Raw genomic sequence first — 24,409 nt, 5'->3', positions numbered from 1 at the left:
TAATATTTTCACTAAGGAGAAGCAAATAAAACCGAGTGCTTTTGGAGCAGCATGTAAGAACCGTCGCCTTATGGCTGAGCCAACAAAGTTTTTTCCATGATTTGGAGGTGAAAATGAATGAGGATCTGAATCTACTTTGAGTGGAAGAATACTGTGTGGGGTTGGGAATTCAGGGCACCTTGAAGTCCGGACCACCAAACACTGGCTATTTACCAGCTCCCTGCAACACGACTTATCATCAGAAAATCTGAAAAGTCCACAGAGCCATCTAGCGGCCAAATTAAGCACAACAAATAAATATGTTCATCATTAGCATCTTGTACGGTGCAATGCAGTTTCAATGGGATTGCGCTGGGCATTCCTTTAAAGTCTCTCATGATGAGAGCCGGGCCCAATCCATATGGTGAGTCTGCCACTGCCACCTCATCTGTCTCCCGTTACATGGTCACATCCAGAGAACACAATCCAGATGTGAACGTTGGGGGGGTAGGGAATGGCTGCATCCATCATCTGCAGCCTTGCACACATCATTAGACTACGCCTTCCATCTTTCTTAACCGTTGGGGCTGATGGGAGTTACAATAATATATAATAATTTATTATTTATACCCCGCCCATCTGGCTGGGTTTCCCCAGCCACTCTAGGCAGCATCCAACTGAATATTAAAAGCAATACAGCATCAGACATTAAAAACTTCCCTAAACAAGGCAGCCTTCAGTTGTCTTTTAAAAGTAAAATAGTTGTTTATTTCCTTGACATCTGCTGGGAGGGCATTCCACAGGGCAGGTGCCACTACCAAGAAGGCCCTCTGCCTGGTTCCCTGTAACTTTGCTTCTGTCAGCGAGGGAACCGCTAGAAGGCCCTCAGCGCTGGATCTCAGTGTCCGGGCTGAACGATGGGGGTGGAGACGCTCCTTCAGGTATACAGGACTGAGGCTGTTTAGGGCTTTAAAGGTCAGCACCAACATTTTGAATTGTGCTCAGAAACGTACTGGGAGCCAATGTAGGTCTTTCAGGACCGGCATTACGTGGTCTCGGCAACCACTCCCAGTCACCAGTCTAGCTGTCGCATTCTGGATTAATTGCAGTTTATGAGTCACCTTCAAAGGTAGCCCCACATAGAGCACATTGCAGTAGTCCAAGCGGGAGATAACTAGAGCATGCGCCACTCTGGCGAGACAGTCTGCGGGCAGGTAGGATCTCAGCCTGCTTACCAGGTGGAGCTGGTAAATAGCTGCCCTGGACACAGAATTGACCTGCGCCTCCATGGACAGCTGTGAGTCCAAAATGACTCTCAGGCTGCACACCTGGTTCTTCAGGGGCACAGTTACCCCATTCGGGACCAGGGAGTTCCCCACACCAGCCCGTCCCTGTCCGCCAAGAACAGTACTTCTGTCTTGTCAGGATTCAACCTCAATCCGTTAGCTGCCATCCATCCACCAACCACCTCCAGACACTCACACTTGGAGTCTTCAAATATCTGAGGATGAAGCAGGCTTGTTTTCTACTGCTCTGGAGGTCAGGACCTGAACCCAAGGCTTCAAGAAAAGAGATTCCAATTAAATACCAGGAAGAACTTTCCTACAGTAAGGGCTGTTCGGCAGTGGAATGGACTCCCACGAGAGGTGGTGGACTCTCCTTCCATGGAGGTTTTGAAGCAGAAGTTGGATGGTCATCTGTTATGGATACTTTAGCTGAGGGGGTTGGACTAGATGACCCTTGGGGTCCCTTCCAACTCTGCAATTCTCTGATTCTAATATTGGAAAGTCACAAACTGTTTACCGGGAGCCTGCCATACACACACAGTATTATTATTTATTAAAGTAATGAAGTATTTCTTAAAGTAAGGCATGGGGATTCTTGGCCATTACGATTTAACCATGTGGGATTTCTTCTCTCTCTCTCTCTCTCTCTCCCTCCCTCCCTCCCCCCACCCCATACAGGCTGGGATGTGAATAGCTTGGCCTACGCACAACCAGGTAAGGCCATATTCTGGTATTGCAGTGGCTGAAAGAGGCATTGGTCTACTCAGATTTTAAAAATTCCATGGATCTGCTCTTTGGGGTCCGGTGCTGGTGGCTGGACTCTTCAGGCACCTTCCGGGGTCTATAACCCTGCAAGGAGAGCACTCTCGACCCCCTCCAGGGCCTCCTAGGTGCCATTATATGTTTGCATGCCCTCCCTGAGCATGCTAAGAGAGAGGGGCTAGATATCCCCCTCATGCCTTGGGCTCACCTCCTGGGCAGCCCCTCTGCAATGGGCCCAGAGGGAGAGGGCAAATAAATGGGCCATGGGGACATCAGCGAGGAGGGAGGGTCTCCTAAACTTGGCACAAAAATAATGGCAGATTTGAATTCCTCACACCTCAGGAAAGCCACATTTTAAAGACCTTTCATTGAAGAAATTTGTAAACATTAAGTTTCACCCCCTAAATTGGCATTCCCTAAGTGGCACCTCTGACCTTTCTGTGGCTGAAATATACCATAGTTTTTTCGCCCATAAGACGCATCCAACCATAAGATGCACCTAGAGGAGAACAAGAAAAAAAAATGTTCTCTCCCTCTCTGCCCAGCGCCTCTCCAGCAAAGCGGGAGGAGAAACGGAAGGGGCTCCATTTCTCCTCCCGCTTCGCTGAAGGGGTGCTGCGCAGAGAGGAAAAGCTGTGCAGCGGCTCTCCAGCGAAGTGAAGCCTCCTGAGCACAGCAGGGGCGCTCCCGCTGCGCTCAGGAGGCTTTGGGCAGCTATCCCTGAAGCCAGAAGAGCAAGAGGGAAAGTTGTGCAGCCTGCCTTCACTCCATAAGATGCACAAACGTTTCCCCTTACTTATAGAGCGAAAAATATGGCAGTCTATCGTCGATAAGAAGAGTTCCACAGGTTGATTTCCTCACTTCTTTCCTCCGGCACTTTCCAATATTGGCATGCAGCCCTTGGATAGTTGCCCATGGAGTAATGCAGCCCCCAGGCTTAAAAAAGGCCCCCCACCCTTGAACTGTAGCCCACTTCATCAGATACACGAGCCTCACCGTGGCAACTGGGTCTACATGTGGGTGTTGGTAGGGAATACACATAGCAAAGAAATGCAAAACAGCCTGTGACAATGGCATTAAAGCTTAAATATATGCAGAATATATTTCCAAGAGCTTATGCCGTAATAAATTTGCCGGTCTGTGAAGATGCCATGAGACTCTGTCATTTTGGCTGCAGCAGAGGAACAGACCCTCTCGATGTTCCTTAAAGGTTTTCCCCAAACAAAGTTGCTCTCTCTCTCTCAAGATGACATTCTCATGGTAGCCGCTCTTCTTTCGCAGGAGACCTCGAACTCCTGGACAACGCAGACGAAATTCTAGGTAAGGGAAAAGAGACTGGGTGACAGTGCTTTGGCACCCTCTGAACTGGGAGACGGAGAGAAAGGGATTTGAAGCTGAAGCTAAATGGATATTAATTTCCTAATCAATTCTAATTATAGTGGTACGCGTGGCAGTCTATTACTGTGCATGGTATTATGAAAATGTATTCTCAAGTGCTACCATCTAGCAGGGACATAATTATACATTATACTTATTGCCGTAACAACAATTACTGAGCGACGTCAAAGAACAGACGCGCCCCCCTCCAGCCCGCAACGCTGCCATTTGCAGCGACGTCTCGAGTGGGAAGCCAGCGCATGGCAGGGAGTTGCGCATTGCGCCAACGAAGCTCCTGGAAGGACCCTGAGCATTGCACACTCCTCTGGGGTTCAGAGAGCTCAGGAAACAGTGAGACCCAGTTCGCTGTGGAAAGGCAAGGGTTGTGTCGGTCCGAATACTTTGCGTCTCGCGTCATTCAGACCACAGTGTGCTCCACACGAGGCCATGTTGCAATAGGACATGGAAGTGACGTCAGAGAATCCCTTCCGCCCCTTTTCACCCCCACCCAAGGGGGCCACCATGCCCCTGCAATTGAGGGGGCCGGCCCACATAACATAAGCATGGCCGCTGCAGAATTTTAAGGGGTCCCTCCTTAAGGGGTACCTCATTCCCTCACCATCTTCCATCCAACACCAGTCCTTGAAAGCACTTACTCAACCAAAGTTTTTTGCTATACAGTGGTACCTCGGGTTAAGAATTTAATTCATTCTGGAGGTCTGTTCTTAACCTGAAACTGTTCTTCACCTGAGATACCACTTACCTAATGGGGCCTCCAGCTGCCGCCGTTGTTCGATTTCTGTTCTCATCCTGAAGCAAAGTTCTTAACCCAAGGTAATATTTCTGGGTTAGCGGAGTCTGTAACCTGAAGCGTCTGTAATCTGAAGCATCTGTAACCCGAGGTACCACTGTACCTGCAGAACCCTCTTTGAACCTCATCTGGAGCTGTTTTTCACTCGGACGTCCAGTTAGGTTCCTCCTAAACTGGTTCTTGCCAGTTTTGTGGCCAGGCCTTGTGTACACAAAGCGAATAATTGATGCTAATATGTAATAATGGGTTCTGCAGAGCAGTGCTGGATTGACGTATAAGCTAAACAAGCTATAACTTAGGGCCCCACTCTCTTGGGCCCCCCAAAAAAACTTAAAGGAAAAAAACTGGATGCACATTTCCAAAATATAAAAAACAAATAAAATAAAACCTACATTCAGCAACAGTGTTTTGTGTTGTGTAGGCTCCTATTTGTTATGTGTAAATGGCTTTAGATACCTATTAGGTCCATAAATTTGTTGTTGTTGTTGTTTAGTCATGTCTGACTCTTCGTGACCCCCTGGACCAGAGCACGCCAGGCACTCCTGTCTTCCACTGCCTCCCGCAGTTTGGTCAAACTCAGGCTGGTAGCTTTGAGAACACTGTCCAACCATCTTGTCCTCTGTCGCCCCCTTCTCCTTGTGCCCTCCATCTTTCCCAACATCAGGGTCTTTTCCAGGGAGTCTTTTCTTTTCCTGAGGTGGCCAAAGTCTTGGAGCCTCAGCTTCAGGATCTGTCCTTCCAGTGAGCACTCAGGGCTGATTTCCTTCAGAATGGAGAGGTTTGATCTTCTTGCAGTCCATGGGACTCTCAATAGTCTCCTCCAGCACCATAATTCAAAAGCATCAATTCTTCGGCGATCAGCCTTCTTTATGATCCAGCTCTCACTTCCATACATCACTACTGGGAAAATCATAGCTTTAACTATACGGACCTTTGTCGGCAATGTGATGTCCATAAATTACCATACAGCATATATTCAACACCAAAAAAAGTGACAATTTGTTGTTGACAAAGGACAGCTGGACGTATAAAGGGCCCCGTTACCTTCAGTAGCTTAGAGCCTCATCAAACCTAAATCCGGCCCTGCCTGCAGAGTTTCCTCATCTGTCTCTCAGATAATGAAAATAAATGCTGAAGCATTACTCACATTTGGCAACAGAGGAACTGAAAGTTCACTGAATTCAGACCACACCGCAATCCTGCCAGAAGAGTGGGTAACTTGCCCAACATTAATTAGCATCCCTGTTTGCAAGGGCATTCAAAGCCAAATTACACATCATGAATTTTTCCCCAACTTTTTTTTTTTTTTAAATGAAAATTAACCAGCAAATTCAGCAAATACACAGGTCTCAGGTCTCCTTACACAGTCTCCCTGGCTTCCTTCAGACCTTCAATTAAAGTTTAGGGGAAGACATTGTGAGATAACTCATTCCTTGGGATGCTTTTTCTGGCCAGGAAGCCCCAATGGCCAGGAAGGCTGCCGAGCACTTGTAAAACTTTTCATGGAAAGAAAAAGACACACACACCAGCCATGGGTGTCTCCTGACAATAAAGCAAGTTTGTGTGTGTGTGTGTGTGTGTGTGTGTGTATAGAGATAGAGATAGAGATATAGCATCACAAAAGTAAAAAGAAAACACCGCCCACCAGTCAGCAAAAATATGTTACATAAAAAGAAAAAGGTTACCAAAAAATAAATGTTACATATAAATAAAATAAAGTTCTTCCTTTTCGTTTAATATATCTTTATTAATTTAAAATAAATACATTTATGAAAAAACAGACAGACAGACAAGTAAACAAACTTACAATCAAACAACAAATAACAGAAGGATAAACCACCACACTGTAAGATACAACAAGATTAATATAACTATCATCATATATACTTCTGGTACTGAAAGCAATTATTGTACTGTATAAATATAAGCTTGTAGGGAGGTAAAAAGAAATTATATAAGAAATATGTGACACTGCGGTATAAAGTAATAGATAAAGTACGGTGAGATTAATTGGAAGTCATTTTTAATTTTCTTCTCTATAAATTTTATAATTGCTAAAATAAAGTTATTCCATACTTTAAGACTTCCGTCTCTTTCAGCATGGGTCCTTTGTTTCCTCATTAATTGCATTATATTATAACAATTAACTCTACACTCTTTATAACATATTATATTGCGTGGATTAGTCAAAATGTGCTGCAGGTTTCGTATGGGAATAATGTTCTTTTAAATATAATCTATAGTTATCCTGTTCTTTATTGAACTTTTGGATTGGCTGATTCCTAATTTTCCCTGTCATCTTTGCCAATTCTACATATTCAAACATTTTCACCTGCCATTCTTCTTTTGTTGGCAAAGTCTCTCCCTTCCACCTTCTAGCTATCGACATTCTCGCAGCGGTTGTTGCATACATAAATACCCCCCCTCAGCTACAATAAAGCAAGTTCAATCCCACAGTCACCGAAATCCTGAAGAAATCCGAAATAAATTCTAAAGCACTCTGAGAATAAATAAATCCTCTTTGACAGGAAGTTAAATCTTTAGAGAACTTAGAGGACAGGTTTCACCATAGCAATAGTATCAACAGTACCAATAGCGTCTTTCTTGCCATAATAGATGTAGGAATAGGGTCCAAGCTCAATACAATTTGCATTTAATTTGCATTTAATTTGTGATTTCCAAAATAATTTATGAACCGAACCCCAACCATCCCTTGCAATTTGCACTTCTCTGTATTTTGCAGTGCCGTTCTCCAGCCTAGCAGCCTGTAAATTTTGCATAAAACAACATGCGTTAGTTAAAAAAAAAACAGGCAAATGCATCATATTAGGGAATATTGTGTTTGCAAAAATGTATGCATTTTGTGAAATCGGTTGCAAAGGAGCAATTCACATTAAAATGCTGGCAGATTTTCCTAAGGACATTAAAATAAAAAGAAGCAAGCTGGCCATGTGGAGAAGCGTTAGAGTGGAAAAAAATGGGAAACTGATATTGAGAGATTTTCCTATCCCTACTAAGATGTTAGCCTACAAAAAAATGAGAAGGCAGTAGTGATTCCTTTGTATTGGAGCATATGTTCCAGTGGCAGAACTTTTACCAAAGATGTTCCATGTTAATTTTAATTATTAGGTGGATCTGCAGATTTAAAGGTTGTCGGTAGGAACTGCACTGAGGACGGCTGGTCAGAATCTTTCCCCCATTACTACGATGCCTGCGGGTTCGATGAGAATGACACCATGGGAGATTATAACCAGGTAGGCTGGAATTTAGAGATGTTTAAGGATTTCTGGGAATTCTGACATGAGCTACCCCGATCCAGCTCCTCTGGAAAAATCTGTAGATTGGAATCCTTCTGGTTTTGTAGTTCTCCAAATTTTGCGATTAAGTTATTATCTCAGAATGCACCCTGCAAAAAGGAAATGCGTATTTATTGATAATGTGCATTTAGGAACACATACCTTGATAAAACGTCAAATTAAATACTGCTTTTGATAATAGGCATATTTAAATATGATGGGTGTTGTTTTTTTTTTTAAAAAAATAGTAAACAGGATGGAGCAGAGTTATTAATAAACACATGCAAAATTGATATGAACCAGATATAGGCTGATCCATCTATACCTTGGTGGAAGCAGTTGAAGATGAATACTGTACTTTTCCATGTATAAGACTGTGTTCCTTTCTTTAAAAATCATGCTAAAAAGTGGGGGTTGTCTGATAACATGGGTAGTGCATAGTGTGGACATTCGATTGGTTGCTGCCGTGGCTGTCAACAGTCATTGTGCGTGTTATCGGTTGCTGCGTCAATGGGTGGTGTTAATTGGCTGATGCTCCAGCAGTTGGGTGGGCAATTGGCAGCTTCTGCCAGAGTTGGGACAGACAGAAAGCAGATTTTGCGATGCATTTGGGTGAGTGATTTTTGGCAATCCCCCCTAAAAAAAGCTCAACAGCCCTGTGCCATCTCCCCCCATTTTCTTAAATTTGAGTCCCCAAAAATAAGGTAAAGGGACATTGATGTGCTTTCGAACTGCCAGGTTGGCAGGAGCAGGGACTGAGCAACGGGAGCTCACCCTGTAGGGGGATTCGAACCGCCGGCCTTCTGATCGGCAAGTCCTAGGCTCTGTGGTTTAACCCACAGTGCCACCCGCATCCCGAAAATAGGGGGAGTCTTATACATGGGGCCGTCTTATAGACAGAAAATTGTGGTACTCTTCCCAAAGCAAAAAATCTGACAGTCGTTTTTGCATCCCAGATCTGGATTTCATGATTTGTAGTAATGAGCATATTGTGGTTTGCTTTCTCAGGATTACTACTACCTCTCGGTAAAGGCTCTGTACACAGTGGGCTACAGCACTTCCCTTGTGTCGCTCACCACTGCGATGGTGATCCTGTGCCGTTTCAGGTGAGTTTGGCAAGAGCGATGAAAATGATATACAGGTGGTTCATGACACCAGCCAAGCTTGCAAAAATCTATCATCTGCCCGATAATGTAAAGAGACCGAAGGTACATTCTTTCACCTTTGGTGGACGTGCCCAAGGATTAAGACCTTCTGGGAGATGATCTATAATGAAATGAAAAAGGTATTTAAATATACCTTTCTGAAGAAACCAGAGGCCTTTCTCCTGGGCATGGTCAGCCATTGGGTGCCAAAGAAGGACAGAACTTTCTTTATGTATGCTACAACAGCAGCAAGAATACTTATTGCAAAGTATTGGAAGACACAAGATTTACCCATCCGGGAAGAATGGCAGATGAAGGTGATGGAACTGGCGGAAATGACTGGCAGAATCCGAGACCAGGGAGAAGAGTCGGTGGAGGAAGATTGGAGGAAATTTAAAGACTATTTACAGAAACACTGTAAAATTAATATCTGTTAGAAGGATGGTGGAACAATATTATATGATTTTAGCAGGAAGGATATAAAGGATTTGGGAATAACTGACTGTTAATTGGTGAAAGGAGGAAAAGTAAAGCTACATTATTGTCAGGGAACTGCCATCGGAAAGACAGGCGGTGGAGGGGCTCTCAGAAGTCAGGAGAGACTCAGCAGCAGCGGAAGGCAGCAGCAGGGGGAGAGTGGGAGATCAGGGAGAGAGAGAGACGAAGGAATGGCTCAGGGAGTCTTCCAGCGATAACAGCGGAGAAGTCTCAGGTCCTCCCATAGGTACACCCACTCCTCGCCGGAAACTGTCGCGCCGAGAATCTAGACGACGCGTTTCCGTCAAGGAGCTTTTATGCTGGAGTAGATTCCGTAAACGCCCACTGTCGGATTCTGCCAGCGACTGAGGGAGCCATGCTTAAGGGCTCCGCTAAAAACAGAGCCTTGCTAAGTTGAGCAAACTCTGAGGGACTAAGCTTTACGCACAAGCAGCTCATCATCCCATCACAATTATATTAAGACAATTTACAGGACAAAAATTTTAAAAGAGGGAAAGGATTTGCTGAAATAGATAATAGACCTAGAATACAAAAAAGGCTAATGAAAGAATGGTAATGAGATCTGATGCATTTTCTTTTTTTGCGTTTTTGTTTTTGTTTAATGGGTTTTATTTCTCTGTTGTTGTTTTCCCCCTCTTTTTTATATTGTGGTGTGGTGTGTTGTTTTGTTTTTGTTTAATGTGGTATGTTTATTTTTTCTTTCTGTAATTGTTGAAACTTTAATAAATATTATTTAAAAAAAAAAAAAGAGTTTGGCAAGAGCGAGAGAGGTTTTGCGTCTGTGAAGACCGGGGGGAAATGGGGCTTGTGTTGTTGGGCAGCAGAGCAAGCAAACCCCTCCTTAACTCTGCAGTCTTGAGATACCAGGAGCCTCATACGCAGCGGTGCTTGGGAATGCTAAGAAACAAAACAAACCAGATGCAGATTTGAAAGGTTCTGTCAAAATGATTCAAGGCTTTGTATCTCAACATCGACAGAAGCCTGCTCCTTCGTTCCAGTGACCATCAGGCGAGATTTGGTTACGATGCCTGAAGAGGGATCCAAATGCATAGAGAACAGGCCATATTTAATACAGTCATGCCTCATGTTACGCATGCTTCATGTTACGTTCTTTCAGGTTATGTCCCGCGGCGACCCGGAAGTACCGGAAAGGGTTACTTGTGGGTTTCGCCTCTCGTGCATGCACAGAAGCGCAAAATGACACCACACGCATGCGCAGAAGCGGTGAATCACAACCCACGTGTGCGCAGACGCGTCGCTGCGTGTTGCGCTCTTTTCATGTTGCGAACGGGCCTCCTGAATGGATCCCTCTCACAACCAGAGGTAACACTGTAGACAAGAAACCTCTCCAAATAATTTCTGAGAGTGATTCACTTGCATACCCTCTCAGTGGAAGCCCTGTGCAAGGACTTCCTCTTGTTGAGTGGGGCGTTCCCTGACGCCTCCGCCCTTTGTACCCCCAAAATTGGCTCCTGTGGGGAGAAGGGATTTGGAGAACACCCAGAATATTGAGGGGATTTGTTCTACCTGGCAAGTACAACATTGAATTCGCCTACAATATACAGTGGAACCTTGGTTCTCGGACGGCTTAGTTGACGAACAAATCGGCTCCTGAATGTCAAAAACCCGGAAGTAAGTGTTCCGGTTTTTGAACGTTTTTCGGAAGCCAAACATCCAATGCTGTTGTCGGCTATATTTTCCGGGGCTCCTGCACCAATCGGAAGCCACACCTTGGTTTTTGAACGTTTTCGGAGTCAAGCAGACTTCCGGAACGGATGACGTTCGAGAACCAAGGTTCCACTGTATATAGAATAAATAGGTTGCAGATTAGACATGGCCTTTCCTCCTTGGTGACCTTTCCTTCCCTCTCGCCCCCAGGAAACTGCACTGCACACGGAACTTCATCCACATGAATCTCTTTGTCTCCTTCATCCTGCGAGCCATTTCGGTCTTCATCAAGGATGGAGTTCTGTACGCCGAACAGGACAGCAACCATTGCTTCATCTCAACGGTAAAGTGGGCTAGAAATCAAAGTCTAGCACTTTCCAGGAAGAGAAAAGAGGAATAAGAATAGATACAGAAATATAAATCATTGATGTAGTACGTATGTTTACACCAGGGCAGAGAACCTCAGGCTTGGGAGCCAAACGCAGCCAGAGATTCAGATCTATATTCGTCTTTGAGTGAATGTCTACCTCTGTTCCACTAGCTATAATATAATAATGATTGTTATTATTTATTATTTATACCCTGCCTATCTGGCTGGGTTTCCCCGGCCATCCTGGACAACTCCCAACAAAATATCTAAAACACAATAAAATATCAAACATTAAAAACTTCCCTGTACAGGGCTGCCTTCAGATGTCTTGTAAAGGTCAGATAGTTGTTTATTTCCTTGACATCTGATGGGAGGAATCTCCACAGGGCGGGCGCCACTACCGAGAAGGCCCTCTGCCTGGTTCCCTGTAACCTCGCTTCTCGCGGGGAAGGAACCACCAGAAAGCCCTCAGAGCTGGACCTAAGTGTCCGGTATGCATGATGGGAGTGGAGACACTCCTTCAGGTATACTGGGCCCAGGCTGTTTAGGACTTTAAAGGTCAGCACCAACAGTTTGAATTGTGCTCGGAAACTTACTGGGAGCCCATGTAGGTCTTTCAGGACCGGTGTTATGTGGTCTCAGCGGCCGCTCCCAGTCACCAGTCTAGTGGCCGCTGCATTCTGGATTAGTTGTAGTTTCCGGCAGCTTCCGGGTTGGCGCCATCGCCGAATGGCGGACTCCCTCCGAGCTCCGGAGGGAGCCTGCTCGGCAGGGGCTGGGTTCTACCGCGCCGGCGACGCGGGGACCCTCAAAAACCATGGGCGCTGAAACCCATGGGCATGGTGACTCGGCGGGCACCGTTTGCGTCCCCCCTGACCCGCGAAGGAGCCTTTTTAAAGGCTGCGGAGCGGGTGACAGGGGGTGGTGGTGCTGTGAGTCCTCCGCTTCCCCTGCCGAGCGAAGCCGCATGCCATTCGACGGAGAGCGCTGACTTCTTCCATTGAAAATTTGGTCTTTAAAAGAATAACCTGTGAGTAATTGGAACTTGGATTAAAAAAGGGGAAAAATTCTATTTAAATTCGGAGCGAGCGGGGGAGGTGCAAAAAGGAAGTCAGCCTCCCCCCTGTTGTAGAGGAGCTAAAGCAAAGGATTTGACAACTAAGATCGAGTGTAACCTTTTTTTGATAAAGTTATTAACTTCGCGATGGAAAATTATAAGACTGGGCTGGAGGAGAAAAGTGGAATGTGAATTAAAATGCAACCCCCCCCCCCCCCGGAAACCCCGGGAGCGATCTGAAAGAGCGCCGGGAGAGGAGAAATAGAGGTTTTGACAGCTGTCAAAGGAGCTGTCAAAGCGGAAGAACAAAAAGAGAACTTTGTTACGAGGACTTTGCTGGTCACATTTGTTACAAATTGGATATAAATTGTTTAAAACAAGGAATAATAAGTTACTTTGGCTGTTGGGTGTGATCGGGAAGGAAACTGAGTTACTATAATCCCTCTAGAGGAGCTGTGGAACACTACAAGTATTGTTGGCATCGAATTTGAATAGGACTTTTTATCTCCTGGGAAACTGCAGAAATGGAACACTATTTTGTCTACAGAGGTCTACACACTAAAGGAGACAATAGATTTATCTATTGAAGAATGGAAGGGACTTGACGTAATGTTTTGTTCCTGAATAACAAAGCCTCTGCAGAGGAATTAGAAGCTTTTTGGAATTAGAACATTTGTGCAGGAGAGCAGGGGGGGGGGAAGAGGAGGAGAGAGAACAACAAGAACAATAAGAATAACAAGAACTGGACAAAGTTGGAAGATAGACTCCTTCCAAGATTGGACATGTGAAACCAAAGATGACCAAAAGATGGCAAAGACTAATAAAAAGACGGCAAAGCGGACTGGTGAAGGACTGTGGTTTAGATGTGGGAGCTCCAGGATGACAGTAGACATTGATGGACATTGGGAACGCAACCGGGAAAGGGGGGAGGGAAATTTGGAATCCAAAGGGTGTTAAATTACATTTTATTCTTTTTTTTATCTTTCTGTTTATCTTAATCTGTATTGCATATTAAAGACGGGAACTCGTGGAAGGGAACAGGTCGATTTTAGGTGATGGGAAAATATTTTTTTTAAATTGGGCCAATGATAATAATTTTAAAATTTGGGGTAAGAATTTGTTGAATCTATTTGAAAGAATTGGAATGCAAGAGGGGGAGGGGAGGGGAAGTCCTGGAAAGATGCCAATGAAAATAAGGTTTTAAATTTGGATGTTTTTCTTTTTCTGTTATATTTGAAAATCTTTAATAAATATTATTTTAAAAAAAATAGTTGTAGTTTCCAGGTTACCTTCAAAGGTAGCCCCACGTAGAGTGCATTGCAGTAGTCCAAGTGGGAAATAACCAGAGCATGCACCACTCTGGCGAGACAGTCTGCGGGCAGGTAGGGTCTCAGACTGCGTACCAGATGGAGTTGGTAGACAGCTGCCCTGGACACAGAATTGACCTGTACCTCCATGGACAGCTGTGAGCCCAAAATGACTCCCAGGCTGCGCACCTGGTCCTTCAGGGGCACAGTTACCCCATTCAGGACCAGGGAGTCCTCCACACCTGCTCGCCCCCTGTCCCCCCAAAACAGTACTTCTGTCTTATCAGGATTCAACCTCAATCTGTTAGCCACCATCCATCCTCCAACTAGCTGGCACCACTTCTCACTTTTGTTGTGAGTGGCAGGTTCTGCGGGCTGCGAGGACAGGAGTTTCTCTGGTTCACCCAGTGGGGTGCATCCTTTTATAAGCTCCTTAGCAATTTGTCCACATTTTCTCCTCCATTCTTATCCCCACGTCTTCCTTGAATTACTCTGCACACGCACATGCATTATACACACAGCTGGGTTCTTTTCTTGCATTCAGGAACGGCCTGAAGGACTTCAGTCTGCCAATTAGCAGCCATTGTTGTCTCTCTCCCGGCCTGCACCAGAAATCCGCAAGCTCCCTGCAACCTTTCATCAAACACCTCCTGACGCCCAGAATTGCTTTTTCTCTGCTTTGAGAGTGGCAGCATCTAAGTGGCAGTGTTTATATTCCTTCCCCCCCCCCGCCCACTCCCCACAAATGCTTTTAGTCATATTTTAAAGTACAGGTTGTTGGGTTAAAAAATAATAATAATAATAATCCACGTTTTTTCCTAAGAACTTAAAAAATGCCATGGCAGACTTTGAGTACACTTTAAAGACCAGCTTTCTAGAGCAGCAGTGTAAAAGCTTTTCCAGAGGGCCGCTTTTCAATCTGGGCAGCCTTCTGGGGGCCGCAGGCTCACTGCGGGAGAAGCCAGAAGCAAAATTGGGTAGAGAGACAAACACAGATTTTATTTTCTGCACGGTGGGCTAGTTTTTACACACACACCTTCTATCCTTTAGGCAGGGAAGACAAATGATCAAAGTTTAAGGATGCTTTTCAGGCAGGTGAAAACACTCGGAAGTAGGGTTGCATCCTTTGTTTTGGCAACATACAGGACAGGACAATATGGGGCAGGACACTTAGGTGGCCGTGATTTTTTTGGTGCTGAAGTGACTTCAGAGCAATTCATTAATAATAATAATAATAATAATAATAATAATAATAATAATAAAATAATAATAATAATAATAATAATAATAATAATAATAATAATACTCTGCCCATCTGGCTGGGTTTCCCCAGCCACTCTGGGTGGCTTACAGCACCTAAAAAATTGTTAAACATTATTAGACACTAAAAATTTCCTGATACGGGGTTGCCTTCAGATGTCTTTTAAAGATAGGATAGCTGCTTATTTCCTTCACATCTGATGGGAGGGTGTTCCACAGGGAGGGTGCCACTACCGAGAAGGCCCTCTGCCTGGTTCCCTGTAATCTCACTTTTTGCAGTGAGGGAACCGCCAGAAGGCCCACAGTGAACGATGGGGGTGGAGAGTCTCCTTCAGGTATACTGGGCTGAGGCCATTTGCAGCGTAACAGGATGAACCCTCTGGAACTGCCACACTCGTACACAAACATAGGCATGAATTTGTATATCTGTCTGTGCTTTGCTACCCAGAGCTTAAATACATGATCTTTCACATGCCTTTTCAAATGCCTGCATTTGGAGAGGTTTCCTAACTAGCGGAGGGAGTGGGGAGGGGGAGAGAGAGAGAGAGAGAGAGAGAGAGGACCTGAAATACAAGACAAAACTGTATCAATACAGGACGTAGCATTTTACATTGAAATATGGGACAATACTGTATTATACAGTACAGGTAGCAACCCCACTTGGATGTGTGAAGCCCGGGCAGGGAAGGCTGCAGCCTTGGCAGAGTTCTGGGAGCCCAGCCAGGAGGTGGAGCAACAGACTGAAGTTCTTTTCTCTTCCACAGGTGGAATGCAAGGCCGTGATGGTCTTTTTCCACTACTGCGTCATGTCCAACTATTTCTGGCTCTTCATCGAGGGGCTGTACCTTTTCACCTTGCTGGTGGAGACTTTCTTTCCGGAGAGGAGATACTTCTACTGGTACACCATCATCGGCTGGGGTATGTGTCTCCTTCAGTCACTTCCTTTAGGAACGCTTCCATCTTACACACACCCTGCTTGTAAACGGCAACGATCACGTACCCAACAACTTCTTCTTCTTCTTCTTCTTCTCTGCAGGAACTCCTACCATTTGCGTCACCATCTGGGCTGTCCTTAGACTTCACTTTGATGACGTTGGGTAGGTGTCACTGTTGTGGTCTAAACCACTGAGTCTCTTGGACTTGCTGATCGAAAGGTCGGCGGTTCGAATCCCTGCGACGGAATGAGCTCCCGTTGCTCTGTCCCAGCTCCTGCCAACCTAGCAGTTCGAAAGCATGCCAGTGCAAGTAGATAAATAGGTACCACTGTGGCAGGAAGGTAAACGGCATTTCTGGTTTCCATCACGGTGTCCTGTTGCACCAGAAGTGGTTTAGTCCTGCTGGTCACATGTCCCAGAAAGCTGTCTGTGGAGAAACACTGGCTCCCTTGGCCTGAAAGCGAGATGCGCCCCAAAACCCCATAGTCCCCTTTGACTGGACTTAACCGTCCAGGGGTCCTTTCCCTTTCCCTTACTTTTGACATCAACAAGAAAGTCAAAACCGCATTCTGCTCGGTTGCAGAATTGGCTTTTCTAAGAATTGACAGCTTCTAGCTAAGGAAGTCAGAGTGGTTGGTTGGTGTTGCCTGCTACTAAGGATGAGCAGAGGTTAAGTGGGGGGTGCATCATGGCTGAACTCATGTCAAGTGGGTCTATGGCCTAGGTCCAGGTCACACCAGGAGCGGAAGTGTTTCATCTGGCCTCTTAACCTTTCTCCTTTATCTCTATGATTTCCGCTCGCCTTCCGTCTGGGTCGCAGCTGCTGGGACATGAACGACAACACGGCCTTGTGGTGGGTGATCAAAGGCCCTGTGATTGCATCAATAATGGTAAGTTGGAGAGGACAAAGGATGGCTCAGGAATGAGCCAGGCTGGTAAATGGGCAGGTCTTCAATAATGTCCCTATTTTCCAGGGACAGTCCCAGAAAGTTGTCCTGGTTTCGGATTTGATTCCGGAATGCCCCGCTTTTCCTTAGGACGTCCCTATTTTCATTGGAGAAATGTTGGAGGGTATGGAGCTATGTGACCCCCCACCCCCAGCCAAGGAGATAAGTAACTAGACAACCTTTAGAAGACAGCTGAAGGCAGCCCTGTATAGGGAAGTTTTTTTTCAATGTTTAATCTTTTATTATGTTTTTATATGTTGGAAGCCCCCCCCCTCCCCCAGAGTGGCTGGGGCAATCCAGTAGGATGGGTGGGGTATAAATAATAAAATTATTATTATTATTATTATTATTATTATTATTATTATTATTATTGAATAGGACAGCCCTATTTTCCTCGGATAAATTTGGGGGGGGCATGCAATAAAAGGCTTCCAAACATGTTTGGATCCCAAAATGTTATCAATTCATGGCTACAAGAAATTAGCAAAGTGACCTCGATAATTGCTATTCTTCAAAAGGTATATCGTGGCTGAAAAGCATCTAAAGGGAAGCGCTTTCATGACCATTTTTTAAATGCATGCCATGATTTTATTTCTTATACAGATATTGAGGCACATGGTCACTCGGGGCTTATCCATACTTTCTCTTCTCCCAGGGCTTTCCCCTGGGGAAAACAGCTCTGTAGCACTGAGTTGGAACAAAGGGCAATTTGGGGTTTCCCCAGATTGTCATTTGTTCCAGTCTAACACTAAAGAGCAGGTTTTCGCTTGGAAAAAAGAAGGGCAAGGGGAAAACTGCTTGGATCCTAGTTTTCTCGGCATGGCACAAGCCGAACTATAGAAGAGTCCTCAGTGCCATTAGTGTATGCAAATGTCTGGCTCAGTTGAAACTAACCTTTGTTCTCAATAATAATGGAACTTAAAGATGGAGAATAGTAAAATCACTGAATTGTAGAATTGGAAGGAGTCCCGAAGGTCATCTAGTCATCTAGCCCAACCCCTTGCAATGCAGGAATCTCAGCTAAAGCATCCATGACAGATGGCCATTCGACCTCTGCTTTAAAACCTCCAACATACAGTCGTACCTTGGTTTTTGAACAGCTTAGTTTTGGCTCCCGAACGTTGCAAACCCGGAAGTGACTGTTCCAGTTTGCAAACTATTTTTGGAAGCCGAACATCCGATGGGGAAAGCTCCTACAGTCAATCAGAAGCTGTGCTTTGCTTTGCGAATGCTTTGGAAATTGAACGGACTTCCGGAAAGGATTCCGTTCGACTTCCAAGGTACGGCTGTATTCATAAATATTTTTTTTATAAAAGAAAAAGAAAGAATTGGAAATTTTAACCACAAAGTATCACAGCACGGAAGAACAAACGTACAAAGATACATTGCAGCGCCGAAGGGATAGTCAAGTATTAACTCATACAAATATTCCTCTTACAAAAATTAAAGATTTATTAAAAAAAAAAGTGTTTATAAAAATAAAAGGACTCTCTTTGCTTGGAAGTGTTCAGAGGGGGCTCCCCACTATATGTGATTTCACATATGTGCACAGGTACCCGAAACATAAGCCTGGTGGAAGTGGGAGAACGCCTGTATATCTCATTATTTTATTATTATGCTGTCTGTTATTATGCTATTATTATTATTATTATTATGCTCCATAAAATGTGTTCTTAATGTTGTACAATGCCCTGGGATCTTTTGATAAAAGGATGGTATATAAATTGAATAAATAACTATATTAAATATTTGGTGGGGGCGGTTTAACTGGAGGAGAGTCAGCCACAGATCTGGTTAACTGAAGCTTCCTGCTCCTGTTCTTTGGTGATTCATGGATCCCTTTTCGTCTTTTCCTCTCTCCCAGATCAACTTCTTGCTTTTCGTGGGCATCATCATCATCCTGGTCCAGAAACTCCAGTCGCCTGATATCGGGGGCAACGAATCCAGCATTTACTTGTAAGTACAGGGCAGAACTGTCCTAGAAGCCGTAGTTGGTTTTGAGCTCTGACATACACATAGGAAAAAGCGAACATGTGGCTTGGGGAGGTTTCAATTTGGGAAGGCCGGACCGGAAGAAATGCCTCTCTCTAAGTTGGATAGCCACCCCGGTCAGCTTACACCAGTCTTCTTCAACCTTTGGGTCCCACAATTTGGGTGGACTACGACACCCATCATCCACAATAGTCATGGATTATGGTTGTTGTAGTCCACCTTCATCTGAGGGATTGAAGGCTGAAGAACACTTGTGTAGACAATACTGAGCCAGAAAGGTCAATGGACTGACTCAGTTTAAGGCAGCTTTCTAAACAGCACATTTTCCTTTGCTTGGAATATCAGGCTAAGGAAGAATTGAGATGAAGATGAAAGGAGGAAAGCAAAGTTTCCACATACGTATTTGAAACCTTGGGGTTGTCTTGGAACGTGTGTGCGTATTCCATTTAAGGACAACATAGCTACTGATGTTCCTAAATTTCTGTTTTTATTTTGTTAACGAACACAAAAGCTGATCCAAAGCACCACCTCTTGCAAACAGCCATGGGGAAAATCTTCTGCTCATATAGGTGATGTTTCTAAATTTATTTCAAAGCTAGAATGCCCTTTTTTTCCGGAGGAAAACCCATTTTAACAGGAGGCACAAGGAACAGGAACAAGGGGGAAATAAGCATTTGGGAAGCCTCTTGTCATTCGTGGCTGTCACCATCGATTGCAGGAGAATGCAGATTTCTCTAACTTCAGCCAACTCTGTAATTGTTACTGGACTATAGCAGGTGGCGCTGTGGTCTAAACCACTGAGCCTCTTGGGCTCACCGATTGAAAGGTCGGCGGTTCAAATCCCTGCAATGGGGTGAGCTCCTGTTGCTCTGTCCCAGCTCCTGCCAACCTAGCAGTTCGAAAGCACACCAGTGCAAGTAGATAAATAGGTACCACTGTGGCGGGAAGGTAAACGGTGTTTCCATGCACTCTGGTTTCCTTCATGGTGTTCCATTGTGTCAGAAGCAATTTAGTCCTGCTGGCCACATGACCCAGAAAGCTGTCTGTGGACAAACGCCAGCTCGCTCGGCCTGAAAGCGAGATGAGCACCACAACCCCATAGTCACCTTTGACTGGACTTAACCGTCCAGGGGTCCTTTACCTTTTACCTTTACCTTTATAGCTCCTATCACCCCTGACCATTGGCCACATAAGCTGGGACTGGGGGTTCAGAGCCCCGCCCCCCAAATTTGGAGAATATCCCATTGGCTACCCCTGTTTTGTGGCATTGCACTCATTGGGTGACAGTTTCACCTCCGCTGGGTGGGCTTGTAAAGGAGGAAATACATTTTCCAGTCTGGATACCATTCATCTAAAAGGACTTCTGGACAGAGAGTTTCCCCAGTGTTCTGTGCATTGAATCAATTTATCTGACACCTCCGCTTCTGTGTTGCTGGCTGGTACCCCAAATATTAGGTCAGCATTCCAGTAGGAAAATTATTGGTGCTGTAATTCGGGATGGGCCTTGCTATACTATCTCTCTGTAGGTCATGCCTTCTTCCAAGGTCAGAGCTCTTGCCAGCCATAACTCACACCACTGAGTGCTTTTTATTACCTTAGAAAGCCCGCTAGAATGAGACAGTCTTTGCCATGCAAGGAATATGCTTGTCTAACCCCTATTGGGAATTTTATCCAGCCTGGGGTCACAGCATTCATACACAAGAGCATTTTGTGGTGTTCCTTCCAACCTGGCATGGCGTATTTCTGCTTGAGGCTGTGCTGCTATGGAAAATGAAAGAACTGCCATCCCCCCCCCCCCGAAATGGCCATTTGCTGCATGTTCACCATAGAGCTCACAGGAGAGCATTTTCTGTCAAGAGATTTGTCTTTAAAACAGCTCACAGGGGATGATTCGGGGGAAGGGGGACCATAGCTCAGTGGTTTGTGTGTCTGCTTTGCATGTATAAGGTTTCAGGTTCAATTCCCAACATACCCAGATAGAGCTGGGAATTCTCCTGACCTGAAACCATGGAGACCTGCTGCCAGTCTTTGTTCAGAATACTGTACTAGATCGGGGAAAGGCCTATCTCAGTACAGTTGTACCTTGGAAGTCAAACAGAATCCATTCCAGAAGTCAGTTCAACTTCCAAAATGTTCAAAAACCAAAGCATGGCTTCTGATTGGCTGCAGGAAGCTCCAGCAGCCAATCGGAAGCCGCTGAAGCCCCGTCGGATGTTCGGCTTAGAAAAAATGGTTCGCAAACCAGAACAATCACTTTCAGGTTTGTGGCGTTCGAGACCAAAATGTTCGGGAACTAAGCTGTTCAATATCCAAGGTACGACTGTATAAGGAAACTTCCTCTGTCCCCAAGCACCACATATCAAATGTTCTAATACTCCCATCAGCTTCCAAGATTGCACAGCCTAGAGCCCACATGGCGAACACATCTGCTGTTGATTTTTTTCCTATGTGTATGGTTAGCAACAGCAAAACAGAGACAGGCGACGTCATTTTCCCGTTTTCATTTGCTGCCATTTTTAAATTTCTGTTCATGTTGGTTTGCTGCTTCCTGTCCAGAGTCCCGCAGAAATGTCCAACGTTGATGTCTGTGTTGCAAAGAATTGTCGATCTCAGTGCTACTTAGTGACCTTAAGCTGACTACTCTTGCAAAATATTCACGGCGCCTTCAAAATGTGCATGGTTGTCAATATATGTAACCTGTGGTCATGCAGAGATCCTGCATACGGATTGTACTGACAATATAATAATGTGTGTGTGTCTTGAACCCAGAGCTCCAGTGCATGTGCAGAGTTCCAGGGGGGTACACACTGCCCTATTCCTCTAACATCAGGGTAAAGGGACACCCCATGCACACAATGAGGGACATGCATAAGTGTTGGTTTGCAGCTGTCTGCTCCAATCAAGGTGTTCTTTTTGGTCATGTGAGATCCAGGGCATGTACAGAGCTCATCTCCGAACAAGGGCTTCCTTCTGTATAGCAAGGAAAGGTTGTGTTCACAAAGGGGTATAGGATCAGAGCTTTGTGGGAATGTTCAGGGAGGCAGGAGAGCATATATTGTTTATTAATATCCTTCCTAACTTGGGTTAGCAAGTTCCTTTACTTAACAGAGTTTTACGTTCCCCTTTTAAACACACAGCGGGTAGCTGGTTGCAGGCTTGTGTAAGCCTCTCAGTATTAGATTCCTGGTAAGTTCCCTTATATCCATCTTAAAAAGAATAAACACACAAGAATCCTATTTAAAGTCAATAAAAGAAGTTTACTCACATCATCAGTTCACAGTTGGATCCCTGGAGGCAGACTTAGTTACAGATATATAGCTGTGGATCTGTCCCATATGGGGATAATCCCAGTGTCCTCTGTTGGCTAAAAGCATTTTTAGCTAAAAAGCTGCTCCAACGATGGAGGAAGTCAAAAATTGTGTGCTGCGTGCCGTGTCCTTTTGTTACCTGGACAGGTAAGGTCACGCCCACCTCTAGTCACATGCAAAGGAAGTATGTCCCGGCCAGGAGGAAACAGGAAGTTTTCAACTGGCTGCACCAAACATTCCCCCGCATGTCTACTCTAGGAAAACAAGGAATGTTGTACTTGACTGCTATTTATGCATCACATCCCACAAACGTCTCTGCATTGGAGGTAAGGAGGCGAGGTGGGGAAACACTGAGGCTATTTCAGCTCTGTGAGAACATCCAAAGACTAAAAAATAAATTGGATAGATCGTATACCGTTGCTTATTTCTGCCATAAATGTTGACTTTTGAAGAAAGTGGAGAGCGGATGGGAATGAGGAACGGGGGAAAGAATATTATATATTATTCAATATATGAGAAGGAATACAGAATCCTGAAGGGTTAGAGAAGCCACAACATCAGAAGAAGAAGAGACCCACTATCCATTCCAATCTAAAATATTTTACAGAGCTTTTCCACATTTTCTAGCAACGCATTTCCCCGCTGCAGTCCTAAGGACTAGAATCTCAGTTTACGTTTTGCTGCTTGATTTGGCACTGCAGAAACTGGATTCCATCGCCAGTAATATTCCCTTTCCCCCTTTTGAAGATGGGGACAACATTTGCCACAGGAGGGTGGGAACGATTCGTCACTAAGGAAGATGCCAGAATTCTACCACACAGAAGACCCTGCGGCTCAACTTCTGGCATCGCCAGTTACAGGACTTTGGGGAACAGATGCTGGGAAATGCTTTTTTAAAAGCAGAGATCCCGGAGAGCCTCATGGGCAGGGTCATTTGAACCCAGCTGTATTGTGCAACCAACATTTCTATCTCTTTCTACCTCTCTGCTTAGCAGCAGACATGAACCTCTTCTTCTCTTAGAAGGCTCCATTACAGAGAGCTGCTAAGCGCAGTTAGCATGGCTACTTGCCGCAACTCAGCAAATTAACCGATGGTTTTGACATGGGCGGCAGAAACTCCAGCTCTGGAAGGTTTCTATGCTTATGCAGTTAGGGCTGTTCTGGGCAGAAGCCCGGTGAGGCTAAAAGGGGGGGCTTTGCATCTTGATTTCTCAGTTTCTAAATGCCACCTGTAAAGAGCTGCCCTCCCTAAACCAACTAGCAATGGCCTTACTTATACTGTATCATGGGGAAGATGTAAAGTGTTATTTATAAATGTTTATATTCCTCCAACTAGCTTAAGCATTGACATCGATAGCAAGTGGAAAAGATTAGAAACCTTTGTTAAGTTGCTGATTTTGGATTATCCGGGGGCAAAGGTCCTGCTGGTGGGTGATCTCAACGCAAGGCTAGGGCCAGATGACTCCAGCTTAGCAACCAAATACAGGTGCAAAGTCGGGTTTCCCGAGACGCCTAGCCCAGAAGCCCGCCAGACCCCAAGGCTATCTAAGGACCAATATTCAAACTACGCTGGCGCCTGCCTTTTCAAATTTCCGAGGCAGCTAAATTTACACATTCTAAATGGGGTGATATCCCTGGGGAATATACATTCCTGTCAGGGTCAAAAACTAGTACAATTGACTACATATTGACCAATAGTGAATTATTAGCAAAAACTGAGCGATTAAAGTGTTCCCATATGTAGAAGGGGATCACTTCCCATTACACCTGCAGGTATCCCTCAAAAACAAGACACTCTTTCTGGAAACAATTCCTGGAAGCAGATTTTCTGTGGCATTCTGCTAAGTCATCTCAGGTCTACAGAATTTTCGATTATGGAGATACAGTGGTACCTCAGTTTCAGAACAGTCCTGTTTACGAACTATTCGGTTTATGAACTCTGCAAAACCGGAAGTAGTGTCCCGGATTGTGAACTTTACCTAGGTCTAAGAATGGAAACTGAATGGTGGAAAGGCAGTGGTGGTGGGAGGCCTCATTAGGGAAAGCGCACCTCCGTTTAAGAATGGTTTCGGTTTAAGAACGGACTTCCGGAACGGATTAAGTTCATAAACCGAGGTACCACTGTACTAATGCAAATATTCTGGGGCTAAGATATGAACTCTGGCCCATCCACAACTGTTGGTATTAGCAGCAGGTGAGCAGGAATTGTACCCACCATACATTTAAAGCACGCAATTCCCCCCTGGCGAATCCTGGGAACTGTAGTTTACCCACTTAGAGAGGTGCAGTTCCCTGCACTCTTAGGAAACTACATTTCCCAGGATTGTTTGGGGGGAAGCCATGTGCTGCAAATGTCTAGTGTACGTGACCAATCTGTCCATCAGGTTAAATAGCAGGGGATGTTAAGATAC

General features: G+C 44.9%; 1 protein-coding gene across 8 annotated transcripts in view; it reads left to right on the top strand.

The window, feature by feature from the left end:
* The window catches only part of ADCYAP1R1 (ADCYAP receptor type I), a 140,090-nt gene that overhangs the window by 84,044 nt on the left and 31,637 nt on the right, over positions 1-24,409 (top strand). For all 8 annotated transcript variants that reach the window (XM_079946903.1, XM_079946905.1, XM_079946900.1 and 5 more), the window contains exons 5-13: positions 1,944-1,979; positions 3,309-3,347; positions 7,345-7,469; positions 8,520-8,617; positions 11,033-11,165; positions 15,581-15,734; positions 15,853-15,913; positions 16,572-16,641; positions 18,563-18,654. In XM_079946903.1, the coding sequence (XP_079803029.1) occupies positions 1,944-1,979; positions 3,309-3,347; positions 7,345-7,469; positions 8,520-8,617; positions 11,033-11,165; positions 15,581-15,734; positions 15,853-15,913; positions 16,572-16,641; positions 18,563-18,654 (808 nt within the window). The remainder of the gene's footprint in view (positions 1-1,943; positions 1,980-3,308; positions 3,348-7,344; positions 7,470-8,519; positions 8,618-11,032; positions 11,166-15,580; positions 15,735-15,852; positions 15,914-16,571; positions 16,642-18,562; positions 18,655-24,409) is intronic.

This window comes from Podarcis cretensis (assembly GCF_951804945.1).
Source record: "Podarcis cretensis genome assembly, chromosome: 12".
NCBI lineage: Eukaryota > Metazoa > Chordata > Lepidosauria > Squamata > Lacertidae > Podarcis > Podarcis cretensis.
The sequence above is the reverse complement of the archived record's forward strand: the minus strand, read 5'-3'. Positions and strand labels throughout refer to the sequence as shown.